Source organism: Stegastes partitus, unplaced genomic scaffold (assembly GCF_000690725.1).
Source record: "Stegastes partitus isolate 25-593 unplaced genomic scaffold, Stegastes_partitus-1.0.2 Scaffold516, whole genome shotgun sequence".
NCBI classification, from domain to species: Eukaryota; Metazoa; Chordata; class Actinopteri; family Pomacentridae; genus Stegastes; species Stegastes partitus.
Window position 1 is genome coordinate 145370 of NW_007578247.1, and position 13577 is coordinate 158946.

The window sequence follows — 13577 nt, forward strand, 5'->3', positions numbered from 1 at the left end:
GGAGCAGTCTGGTGTCCGTCCCGGTCGCAGCACACTGGACCAGCTCTATACCCTCCATCGCGTGCTCGAGGGCTCATGGGAATTCGCCCAACCAGTCCACATGTGTTTTGTGGATCTGGAGAAGGCTTTCGACCGTGTTCCTTGTGGCGTCCTGTGGGGGGTGCTTCAGGAGTATGGGGTGCGGGGCCCTCTGTTAAGGGCTGTCCGTTCCCTTTACAACCGCAGCAGGAGCATGGTTCGCATTGCCGGTTGTAAGTCAGACCTGTTCCCAGTGTGCGTTGGCCTCTGCCAGGGTTGCCCTTTGTCATCGATTCTGTTCATTATTTTTATGGACAGAATTTCTCGGCGCAGCCAGGGAGAAGAAGGGGTTCAGTTTGAGAACCACAGAATTTCATCTCTGCTGTTTGCAGATGATGTTGTTCTGTTGGCTTCATCAAATCAGGTACTCCAGCATGCACTGGTGAGGTGCAAGCGGGATGAGGATCAGCACCTCCAAATCCGAGGCCATGGTTGTCGACCGGAAAAAGGTGACTTGTCCTCTCCAGGTCGGTGGAGAGTCCCTGCCTCAAGTGGAGGAGTTCAAGTATCTCGGGGTCTTGTTCACGAGTGAGGGGCGGATGGAACGTGAGATTGACAGACGGATCGGTACAGCGTCTGCAGTGTTGCGGTCGCTGTACCGGACCATCGTGGTGAAAAGAGAGCTGAGCAAGGCAGCAAATCTCTCGATTTACCGGTCAATCTACATCCCAACCCTCACTTATGGTCATGAGATCTGGGTAATGACCGAAAGAACGAGATCACGGATACAAGTGGCCGAAATGAGTTTCCTTCGCAGGGTGGCTGGGCGCTCCCTTAGAGATAGGGTGAGGAGCTCAGTCACACGGAAGGAGCTCGGAGTAGAGCCACTGCTCCTCCAAGTTGAAAGGAGCCAGCTGCGGTGGCCTCCTGGATGCCTCCCTGGGGAGGTGTTCCGGCCGCGTCCCACCGGGAGGAGGCCCCGGGAAGACCCAGAACACGTTGGGGATATGATGTCTCTCGACTGGCCTGGGAACGCCTAGGGGTCCCCCCAGAAAAGCTGGACGAGGTGTGTGCGGATCGGGAAGTCCGGCTCTGCTTAGGCTGCTGCCTCCGCAACCCGACTCCGGATAAGCGGGAGAAGATGGATGGATGGATGGATGGACAGACAAAGACTATAGGAATGGCATTAAAACAATTGAACTTCAACTTTTATGTTTACATTTTACATATTTTTCTTAGTTTAAAGTACATAATTTTAGTGCGTAGTTGATAGTACTCGCTACATACAGAGGGAGAAGCAGCTGCTACAGTTATTATTACCTTTTTGCGTAATAGGTTTCTGGAACATAATGTGTTTCACAGAAGCTGATTCAGATTAATTTTTTAAAAAAAGACTGGTAAAAGTAGAAGTACTGATTCAACTCAACATGGAAACACTCATCTCTTCAAGACTACCAAAATCTTTTATTGAGCCTCAGNAGCCAAGTGAGGTGCAAGCGGGATGAGGATCAGCACCTCCAAATCCGAGGCCATGGTTGTCGACCGGAAAAAAGTGACTTGCCCTCTCCGGGTCGGTGGAGACTCCTTGCCTCAAGTGGAGGAGTTCAAGTATCTCGGGGTCTTGTTCACGAGTGAGGGGCGGATGGAACGTGAGATTGACAGACGGATCGGTGCAACGTCTGCAGTGTTGCGGTCGCTGTACCGAACCGTCGTGGTGAAAAGAGAGCTGAGCGAGGCAGCAAAGCTCTCGATTTACCGGTCAATCTGCATCCCAACCCTCACCTATGGTCATGAGATCTGGGTAAAGACCGAAAGAATGAGATCGCGGATACGAGTGGCCGAAATGAGTTTCCTTCGCAGGGTGGCTGAGCGCTCCCTTACAGATAGGGTGAGGAGCTCAGTCACGCGGAAGGAGCTTGGAGTAGAGCCGCTGCTTCTCCAAGTCGAAAGGAGCCAGCTGAGGTGGCATCTGCTTCGAAGGCCTCCTGGACGCCTCCCTGGAGAGGTGTTCCGGGTACGTCCCACCGGGAGGAGGCCCCGGGGAAGACCCAGGACACATTGGGGAGATGATGTCTCTTGACTGGCCTGGAAACGCCTAGGGGTCCCCCCAGAAAAGCTGGAGGAGGTGTGTGCGGATCGGGAAGTCTGGGCAGCTCTGCTTAGGCTGCTGCCTCCGCAACCCGACTCCGGATAAGCGGGAGAGGATGGATGGATGGATGGATGGATGGATGGATGGATGGACAAAGACGATAGGAGTGGCATTAAAACAAATGAACTTCAACTTTCATGTTTACATTTTACATATTTTTCTTAGTTTAAAGTACATAATTTTAGTGCGTAGTTGATAGTACTCGCTACATAAAGAGGGAGAAGCAGCTGCTACAGTTGTTATTACCTTTTTGCGTTTCTTGAACATAATGTGTTTCACAGAAGCTGATTCAGACTAATACAATGCTGCATTTAGTTATCTTTTTGCCAACATGAAGTAACGTTACGCTGTAATTTATGTTAGCCTGGCAGCCATAAGCAGAGAGCCCCGAGCACACAGAGCAGCTGGGACTTAGCCAATCAGAGGAACGCGTTTACTTTCATCACAAAGGCTGGAGTGTCTCTCGCTCTTATCCAACACAGCAGCAAACATTTAATCACCAGCAGAGATGGCAAAAGTACTATTCTTTACTTAAGTAGAAGTAGAGATACTTGTGTAAAAAAAAGACTCTGGTAAAAGTAGAAGTACTGATTCAACTCAACATGGAAACACTCATCTCTTCATGACTACCAAAATCTTTTATTGAGCCTCAGCAGAAGCTGGTTCTTAAAGTTCTTTGAATGAAGACGGGCCCTTTTGAGTCTGAAAATCAGTCCTGCAGTGCTGAAAGCCTCTTGCAGACAGCTGAAGCAAGCAGGAGTGTGTTGAGCTTCAGTGACAAATTGCACGCTGCTGGAAAAGATAAAGACGTTTGTTGTTACTTCTTTTACGTCATGTCGTCATCTGCAGAGGTTGAGACAAGAAACGAGTCAGTTTTGAGAATGTAAGGAGTAGAAAGTCCAGGTATTTGTGTTCAAATGTAGGGAGTAAAAGTAAACAGTTGTCAGAAGAATTAATACTCAAGTAAAGTACAGATACCTGCAAAATCTACTTAAGTACAGTAACAAAGTATTTGTACTTCGTTACTTCCCACCTCTGATCACCAGCTGGTTAAAACAGCATAGAAATACTAAAGTTGCGCCGTTTGTCATCAGGCTTATTGACTTACTTAGCTACTGACAAGTCAGGTACCAGCATAGCCATGTGGACACATGTTTAACTCATACTGCGGGACATGCCATCTCATGTAAGACTATATAACTGCAACACATTATACATTCAGGCATCTTGTAAGGATGGCTCTTGGGCAGTTATTTTGGAGGCCTGTCAGGCACAGCCAGCAGGGAAGAGACCCCAAGGTTGGGACAGGACACACTCAGTTTGCCTGGAAATGCTTGATATCACCCATTAAAACAGGAAGAAGTTGTGGTTAAGAGGGTCACCAGAAGGGTGTATTATGAAGCAAGTTTGACATAGCCAGGCTTTCTTTGTGTACGCCGAATCGACAAAACCAAAAGCCCCAGCCAGAGATTACTGGTATCATGAAGGTGGTTATAAACTTTCTTTGTCAACTCAGACTTTTTGCTTCAGACTCTGTGCGCGTTCACATAAAAAAGAGGCGTTTAACGCATCACGTGACTCTTCTTCTGCACAAAATGAAACAATCGTGTGCAGCTGCAACTCCTGTGTCCTCCTTCACCAGAGAGCATTGAGAAGTGATGCTTCACCACTAAATCTGTGGGATTTTTTTTAGCTTTGAGCATGTAAGATTTAAGTTAAAGCTTAATATTGTATCTGACTAATTTCTGCTCTCTCTTCTCAGCCAAGGTTGTCAGCCTCAAAAGGAAAAACTCGGGTATGTAAATAACGTTTGTATAACGTTTACAATACTATTGATTTGATATTCTGGTAACTCCTACTGTAATTTCAGTTAAGCACATTCTTTCTAAGTTTCGAAACAATTATCTACATTTTAAAATGAATTGTGTGGTGTGTGAGAAAGTATTTTTTTGATGTTGCATGATTTCCAGATTTGTTTTCATTTTGAAGTTAACACATGACTCAAACACAACCTTCTCTTCCATAGAAAACTCAAGCTACACCCCCGGCAACAAAAAAGGGAGACATATGCCTCGCAGGAAGCAGTCACAAAGAAGTGAGTTTAAATTACGTTTGTTGGTAAGCATGGAGGGAGACAGATAAGAACAGTGCAGAATTTTCCATCGTCAGCTTTTTGCCAGTAGATGTATGACCATTCCAGCAAGTACACCACATTGGAAGCTGTACTGTGGTACCACTTCAGTGTAGTTCAGCCTTTGATATGCTTCCACCGAATGAACATTATAATCACCGATCATTTTTGCAAGTCTGGTCGCCATTGAAGTCTTCATTGTTTTGTTTTTTTCTTAATCCTAATGATGTGTAAAACCTGTTCTTGATGTCCACAGATTGCTCCTACCACACTCGCCTGGAGGCCTTGCCTTTCAGAACGGTGCTACAGGAAAGAGTTAGAAAGGTTAGACTGGTCGAAACAAAGTGCAGAATATACTGTCGTGCAATACATCTAGCTGACATCATTGTGAGCTACATACTTTAAAAAATATATATCATTCTGTACTACAAAATAAAAATAAGTTTGAAGCTTAAAATGAATGATTAAGTATGAATACATGTTACCAGTGACCCTGTGTAGTCAGAAAATACCATAAACAAAAGTGTAGTCCTAAGAATTGAAATGATTTTTGTCTGTTTTTTATTCACTTGTTAGGGCAAGCTTGAAATATTGATCGACTGGGAGCCCTGTCCAGAGTGGTATGTATTCAGCTCATTTCCTACTTTACATCAAAGGTTCAAAGCTTTTATTGTCATTGTCACTGTGCATTTTCATACACAAGAGAAAGAAATGTTGTTTCTCGATCAGTGACTGCAGTGAAATAGAAGCTTTTTAAAAAAATAGTTCACATCATAGTAAAGTATCCAAATCATAATAAACTAATACAGTCATAAAATAAGATCAAATACAGTCCAATCTGTCAAAGTGCTAAGTCTCTTGGCTTGACGGGTGACTAGCTGTCCAGGGTGAGTGTGGGTGTGTATGTGGGGATGGGGGACAGTCCATTGATAAGTCTTACAGCCTGGGGAAAGAAGTTATTCCTCTTCCTGCTAGTTTTGCAGCTGATGCTGCTGTGTCTCCTCCCTGATGGCAAAAGGGAGAAGATGTGGTGGGAGGGGTGGAGCGGGTCCATGATGATGGAGGTGGCTCTGCTGATGCAGGGCTGCTGGTGTAGCTCCATCAGGCAGGGGAGAGGGGCACCGATGAGTTTGCTGGCTGTCTTGACCAGTCTGTTTAGTCACTTTCTGTCCTTGGTGCTGCAGCACCTGATCCAGGTGGTGAAGCCGTAGGTCAGGATGCTTTCAATGGTGCCCCTGTAGAAGGTGGTGAGGTGTGTGGTGGGAAGGCCTGTTTTCCTGAGTCTGCGTAGGGAGTGAAGCCGCCTCAGGAAAACAGGCCTTCCCACCACACACCTCACCCCCTTCTACATCATCATCCCCTGTAGTCCCAAGTGTCACAACCATCCACTGGCTATCACATCATTAGTCGTCTACGTTCTGGGTCCCTGTGGTCACTATGGTGCATTATTAAAATACACTTTAAAACTGGTGGTTCTTTCAAAGGTGGAAAATTAAGGACTCATATTATGCACATGTTCCACAAGTTTAAACAGTTCCCTGATGTCCACATGTAACGTTTCTGACATGCTTTGGTTGAACTTTTTCAAGATTATGCACAACATCTCAGCAGTATATAGAATGAGACACACTCAGAGGTCTCCACACCGGCAACTATCCTGAACCTACCAGAAAATATCATGTGCTCTGACTCAGCTAGCTCACAAAAAACTAATTGGAATGTCTGTTCTGTATGTTCTATGCGTCACACATGTTAAATGTTTTCATTGAAGGGAAAGACCCAACATGTAACAGTACACTAAAACATGTCCCCTCTGTTTTCAGCGGCAAGGAGTGGGCCCCTTCCTGGCAGCCAAAAGAGTCCATCTGTACATAAATTAAAGTGTTTTGTTTGAACTCTATTTTTGTCATACTTCTTTTTTCAGTCAAGATGCGGTAAAACTTGAACAGTGCCCTCAATGATAATGGTCCCTCTAGGTAAGGGGAGAGAGCCCACACCTAGGAGAGGAGTTCAGGTAACTCTGGGTCTTATTCATGAGTAAGGCAAGAAGTGACGGTGAGATCAGACAGTTACACAGATCTCTGGATGCTTTCTTTTTGCCAGAATGACCCAGACTGGTGAAGTTAAAATGGTTCTATATGTCCATGCGTCATTGTTTACATGTACCTCCATTCCATGTTCTGTTGGCACTGCTTTTCTACTTAAACTGATGTCTGAATGTCCAGTTTCTAGGAAATAGAGCCTGTGTGCTGCTGTACAACATACTTGTTTTTTTACCTACGCCATAGAAAATAAATAAATACATAAATACATTTGGCCATTGTGTCTGTTTTTTGTTTTTTTGTTTTGTTTTTTTAAAACAAATTTTTCTCCATTTGATTGATCATCACTCCTTGAAATGTATACCTGACACAGGGGCTGGTTCTAGAAGGGAGAAGAGTATAATTATGCCAAAAGACTGAACCAAATGCATCCTCTGAAAGGTCTTGATTAGTGTCATAAAACTTTGGCTGTTCTCCATAACTCTTGCTTTGAAATATTGACCTTTGAACTTTTAACTGGGTTCACATTGTAAGTCCTATAATTCTGCAACTGAAGGTGCTACAAACATGGGATGAACTGTTGTACAAAGGTTCTGACCCATTCTATCACATGGGCTTTGGTTGGGCATGCTCACCCACTGGGGCACTATATCATTTACTACTCATCAAAATGAAGAAACTGTCAGATGTGTAGAAGAATTACTGGTAGCTGTCATGAAATGCGAATAATTGATAGAATCATTTTAGATTTACAAGAACAATCATCACTGTGATTACCAAATTCCTCTGTAGGGTTTAGATGTGCAGGTTACCAGGAACCTCTGCATTGGTGACACATAGCAATCAGGAGGGCTGGGTTGTACTGTACAGCAGTGCATAGAAATATAAGAGCAGGTTATGCTGTCACTGCATTATTGGTTTCAGTTTGCATGCTGACAACTTGTGAAATCAAACACTACTTTTCTGTTGAGCACTTTTTTCCTCATAACTAAGGAAAATGTTTTTAAAAATGTGGGGTTGTTTTATTTTTCATGATCTATTCAGGTGCTTAAATTTGAGTTGGGTAAAATGTGAATTTGTTGGACATGAACCTGTTCCTGAGGCTTTGTGTCTCCCTCTTGGTTTGCCACAGAGCTTTTTGCCGATCTGTTCTCTCTCATCAGCTGATCTCTGTGTTAAAGTAAACAGTATTTTAAGACCAACATTTCTTAAAGGACTCATATTATCCCCCTTTTTCACAAGCTAACACACGTCCTGGGTGTCTTCATGAACTGTCAGTGACATCCATCCATTATCTATACACCATTTAATCCTCATTAGGGTCATGGGGGGCTGGAGTCTATCCCAGCTGACTCAGGGTGAAGGCAGGGGACACCTGGACAGGTAACCAGTCTATCACAGGGCTACACTTAGAGACAGACAACCAAGAACACTCACATTCACACCTACGGACAATTTAGAATCGCCAATTGACCTCAACATGTTTTTGGACTGTGTGGGAGGAAGCCGGAGAACCGAGAGAACCCACGCTGCACAGGGAGAACATGCAAACTCCACACAGAAAGATTCTAGGCATCCTAACTGGGATCAAAACAACATAAGGATCAAGCAGCACAGCACCTCTGTCTAAACACCACTGTTCAGAATGGCCGGTATTAAAGTTACTGAAAATAAACACTGGATATATATGACAGGAAAACCAACATATTGTGTTAGTACAGTGCTATGCAGTTGATTACAGTTGATTATATGGACAGGGCATTATAGGATATCAGTTGCTTAAGTTGATCATACAAAACACCCGTATATAATGTTCTGCACTCGTGTTTTTCAGCACATTCTTAAGTTTATTACATTATTTGTTCAATTACAAACTGATTTAGGTGTATTAAAACAATTACCTTGGTTTCAGCTATAATGTAGTCAATGTCCAGCTGAAGAGCCATGTGCCTCCCGTCTTCATGGAAGAGACTCTGGGGTCAGGTTTATATTCAGTGGCCATTTCAACACAACAGCAACAGAGAGACAGTGTACAATGGAGAGAGAGAGTTTAAATAATTAATTTGTGAACCATGCAAGCAAATGCAGAGAAAAGAATCCGTTATTTGACATTTAAGTGAAACATGCAACAGCCAACCAATAGCCACTGACTCACCTGGACAGTAGCTTGACCGCAATGAAAATATCCCGTAGGCAGCAGGAGAAACGTCTTCCTGGTCGCTGAGGTTTATGGGCATTGTAGTCAGAGTAAACAAAAACACTACAGTCTGTAACATATACAATCACTAAAAACTGTTAGAGTTCATTAAAAATAGTATTTTGACCAAGTCTTTCTAGATTTTCAATAAATTAATTTCAAATACATAGATGGTTGGCTAAATATCAAGCAAATGGCTTTCAACTGAAAATTTGTGCCCAAAGTTTCTCCTGATTTCAGGTAAGCAGCTTGCATGGCAGCTCCGCCATGGGTGGATGGAAAACTGGGAGATTTCTAATGAACAAAAATGGAAAAAAACAAACAAAATGTTCTATTAATCTATTTCTATGTATACCTGATATTCATTCCACTGATTAATCTTCTAGTTCTAGTGCGACTAGCTAGAAAGGTATTATTCAAACTAAATCTATTTAAAGTTGTTGATTCAGGTTTAAGATGTCCCCACTCAGCAGGTCTTATCTGAGTAAGTTTCAGTTGTTTAGTTAAACTGTAAGGATTTGGACAGTTACACGTTGACACTCTTCAGGATCTTTGCTTCAGCAAATCCAGTTCTTACATAGATTTATGACTTCTTCATTAAAGGGCACCTTTATATATCTGTCATATATCAAATCTGCCTGTCCTTCCCTCTGACCTGCTTGACTGTTAAGCTATTTCAGGTAGAATAAATAACATTACAGGATTAGTCTGCAGTAGTGTAGTCAGAAATGTTTGTAGACTGTAGCCAAACAGATTTAAACTCATTAAACTTATATTTCCTACCAATTATCTTTTTGTTCTTATCGACTGTATAATGTGTAATTTATTCAAGTGTCATTTTTCCTGGGCTGCTTTCATATCTCAGTCCTGTATTCACTTTATTTCTCTGTCTTCATGTGTTCTTCTGTTGAAAGACTGATTGAAGGACAGCTGAACAACCCTGACTGGATCAGTGTGGGAAGTCTTTTATCCATTTCACTGCCTAAGAAGACATGGACCCACTCCCACTGCAGACAACCTACCAGTGTGAACAATGTGAACGCAGTTTCAGCCAACTGGATGCATACAAGGAGCACCTACAGGTCCACAGTGAAGAAACACCACATCGCTGTGACCAGTGTGGGACACATTTCAGAAGCCAGAGTTCCTACAGGAAACACCAGTGCAACCAAACTGGACGGTATCAATGTGACCAGTGTGGAAAGACTTTCAGTTATTTAAGTGATTACAAGACGCATAAACGAGTCCACACTAGAGAGAAGCCACACCGTTGTGAAGAGTGTGGAAACCGCTTCCGTTTCTTAAGCGATTACAAGATACATCAGCGTATCCATACTGGGGAGAAGCCGTACCAGTGTGAACAATGTGGGAAGAATTTCAATCGCTTGTGTAATTACAAGACACATTTGCAGGTTCACACAGGATATAAACCGTACCAGTGTGATAAATGTGAAAAAAGCTTCAGTCGCTTAAATAATTACAGGGCACATTTGGAAACTCACCCTGGAGAGAAGCCACACCGGTGTGAACAATGTGGGGAGAGGTTCCATTTATTAAGTGATTACGAAAAACACCAGCATGTCCACACTGGGAGGAAGTCATACCAGTGTGAGCAATGTGAAAATAGTTTCAGTAGGTTAAGTAATTACAAAACACACCTGCGTGTTCACACTGGTGAGAAGCCATACCAGTGTGATCAATGTGAAAAGAGTTTCAGTAGGTTAAGTAATTACAAAACACACCTACGCGTTCACACTGGTGAGAAGCCGTACAAGTGCGAGTGCTGCGAGAAGAGTTTCCATTTCATAAGTAATTACAAGAGGCATCAGCGCGTCCACACTGGAGAGAAGCCGTATCAGTGTGAACAATGTGGAAACTGTTTCAGTGTGTTGAGTAGTTACAAGGACCATCTGCGTGTTCACACTGGAGAGAAACCACACCAGTGTGAACAATGTGGGAGGAGTTTCAGGATCTTAAGTAATTATAAGGCACATCTACGTGTCCACACTGGAGAGAAGCCATACCAGTGTGCTCAATGTGGAGCCAGTTTCAGTTTGTTAAGTAATTACAAGTACCACCAGCGTGTCCACACCGGAGAGAAGCCTTACCGGTGTGAACAGTGTGGGAAGCGTTTCAGTGGCGCAAGTCATTATAAAAGACACATGCGCATCCACACTGGAGAGAAGCCGTACCGGTGTGAACAATGTGGCAAGAGTTTCAGCTGCTCAAGTCACTATAAGAGGCATCTACTTGTTCACACCGGAGAGAAGCCGTACTGGTGTGAGCAATGTGGAAAACACTTCAGTGACTCGAGCACGTATACCAGGCACCTACGTACGCACACTGGTGAGAAACCATATAAATGTGCACAATGTGGAAAGCAATACACTGACTTAAGTAGTCACAATCAACATCTACGCACCCACACTGGGGAGAAGTTCTGGTGTTCTCGTTGTAAAAGGTTATTTTCTTGGCGAAGCTCCCTGAAGGTGCATCGTTGTGTTGCTGTCGATGAAGAGAACTTGGAGTAAATTCAGGTTGTGTACCCGAGCAGAATAGATTTACAGGAACAGGAAGCATGCGTGTCATCCAATGAAACTTTGTCTAATTATAAAATGAAAGAGACAACCGTGCTGTTTACTGCTCTGTCTTAAGCACAATGTCTGAACATGCGAGTGTTTTCTTGAAAAATCTTGTAAATACATCTAATAAATGAATGGGACCATGCAAAATCCTACAAACTCTACTCTGAATACCATTTCATGTATGTCTGTTAAACTGAATATTCTCAGAGGGGTTTTTGAGAATCATACAAGGAAGGTGAGCATTATTGAAGGACAAAGAGCTGCCAGTGAGAAGTAGGTGATATGTGCAAAACCAGCTTGAGCATAATTATGAAATTGTAGAGCTAGTAGCACTTGTAATGATGATAACCTCAATGAAATAACAGTAGCACTACAGTAAATAAAACAGCTGTGAGAAGGAGATTCAACAGCAATTACTGGCACATATCCATGTATACATACACTGTGAAAAAAAAATAAAGGGAACACTAAAATAACACATCCTAGATCTCAATGAAGGAAAATTACAGTTAAAATCTTTCTTCATTACATAGTGAAAAAAAATGATCAATGTAAATCTAAATTATTATCCCATAGAGGTCTGGATTTGGACTCATACTCAAAATAAACGTGGAAAATCACATCACAGGCTGAGCCAACTTCAGTGGAAATTCCTCCAGACAAGTCAGAATGAGGGCCAGTGGTGTGTGTGGCCTCCATGTGCTTGTAGGACCTCCCGACAACTCCTGGGCATGCTCCTGATGAGGCAGGATGTTCTCCTGAGGGATCTCCTTAAACAACAACAGCTTTACCTCTTCAATGTAATTATATCAGGCAGAGAAAAGAGAGGATGATATTAAAGAGCCATCTACTGTAACTGTTGGTGCACAAAAAAAAGGTTATGAATTGACAGTGATTCCACGTTTCCTCAAACTCTGTAACATTATTGTTGATACTAATAAAACATTTCATTTACTCCATCTGCAAAGTGTAACAGACGAGATGTGTTAAGATCACAAGAAAATGATGTGAAATGAGGTGCAACACAGACTGAAACCGACATAAATAGAGACATTTCTAACAATATATTGTGAACAACAGGGAGCAGCTCCTACTCCCATCACTGATACTAACTCTGGATCTGGGTGACAGTTGGCACTATACTCACTGTCACATTAACAGAAGGTGAAAATATCTACGGTCCAACCTTGTCTCTATACATTGAAGTTTAATGTTTACACCCAAATGCACCTTTTGTGTCTATACTGCACACATATTCACATGCAGCTGCAGCTTGTGTGCACATTTTGCACCACTATAAACCATTACATTTCTGCAAATATTCAGCAATGTGCAAAATCCGGAAGTGCAACATCTGTTTATACAATGTGGAGAATCAGCCGGAGAACCTAGAGAGAACCCACGCTGCACGGGGAAAACATGCAAACTCCACACAGAAAGATCCATGAACCGGCGACCTTTTTGCAGCGAGGCAACGATGCTAACCACCAAGCAACCTTGCAGCCCAGTTCAAAAACATGTTGAGGTTAACTGGTGATTCTAAATTGTCTGTAGGTGTGAATGTGAGTGTGCTTGGTTGTCTGTCTCTAAGTGTAGCCCTGTGATAGACCTGTCCAGGGTATCCTCTGCCGACACCCAAAGTCAGATGGGATAGACTCTACGTACTGCGCAAAAAAGTCCACTAGAGGGCAACATCCAACCATGAAGGAGCTCATGTATGTGCCGCACAGTTTGATTGGACATTTGACATGCTGAAGCTTGATTTAGTCGTGGATGTGCTTAGGAAATATTGTGGAATTTGAAAAATATATTAATGGTTGAAAGAAAACCCACATAATGCAACATCCCCTATTCTTTGCTGTGCTACATTTTCGCTATATTTGGCACAGGAAATCCACAGCTAGTGTAGCACATTTCAGCTAAGTTCTGCACCATTTGGAGCATCTGTTTGCAAGATACAGATGTTTTTATTGGTGCAAATGAATGTGACCTAAATTAGGGAGATGTAGCTCAACATAAGGTAATAAAATGTAAGTAAATATGAGTGAGAGATGTTGAATAAGTTGCAGATCAGACTGTGTTGGTATATCATGCTGGTATTTGGAAAGTTACACATTTGTTTCCTCTTCAGGGTCAGTGCTTCAGAAATCAAATAATGGATTTTACACGACAACACTCAGTGTCAGCTTTAGTTTTAGTAGGTTTATGTCAATATAGAAGAAGCTCCTGCAACACATAATGGCCAAATTAAAAGGGTTCTAAGATAGTTATATGCTAAATAGTCAGCTGTCTGCCAACTAGCAGATCAAGATGCAAAGTCTCTCAGAAAAAGAAAAAACAGGATGCAGGTCAAAGAAAAAACGTGGAACAACCTTCTGACTGATGAAACAAATTTCAGTCTCTGTTATCATGATGTAAAGATCTTAATGTGGAGAGAAAAGGAAACAAAACACCA

The 13577-nt window shown here is 42.7% G+C and overlaps 2 protein-coding genes across 3 annotated transcripts in view; both read left to right on the top strand.

Annotated features, from left to right (window-relative positions):
* The window catches only part of LOC103361593 (uncharacterized), a 12699-nt gene extending 6078 nt beyond the window's left edge, over positions 1 to 6621 (top strand). For both annotated transcript variants that reach the window (XM_008287712.1, XM_008287711.1), the window contains 5 exons: positions 3930 to 3962; positions 4194 to 4262; positions 4555 to 4622; positions 4875 to 4918; positions 6122 to 6621. In XM_008287712.1, the coding sequence (XP_008285934.1) occupies positions 3930 to 3962; positions 4194 to 4262; positions 4555 to 4622; positions 4875 to 4918; positions 6122 to 6173 (266 nt within the window). In that variant the 3' untranslated portion in view covers positions 6174 to 6621. The remainder of the gene's footprint in view (positions 1 to 3929; positions 3963 to 4193; positions 4263 to 4554; positions 4623 to 4874; positions 4919 to 6121) is intronic.
* A 2908-nt stretch (positions 6622 to 9529) lies between these two features.
* LOC103361598 (zinc finger protein 709-like) lies at positions 9530 to 11283 on the top strand. The gene has a single exon (XM_008287726.1). It carries the CDS (start codon positions 9530 to 9532, stop codon positions 11066 to 11068), a length of 1539 nt encoding a protein of 512 aa, XP_008285948.1. The 3' UTR covers positions 11069 to 11283.
* The last annotated feature ends 2294 nt before the right edge of the window (positions 11284 to 13577 follow it).

What these genes read in the sequence shown, in the direction of transcription:
- LOC103361598 (XM_008287726.1), top strand. Translation starts at nt 9,530, where the DNA reads ATGGACCCACTCCCACTGCAGACAACCTACCAGTGTGAACAATGTGAA.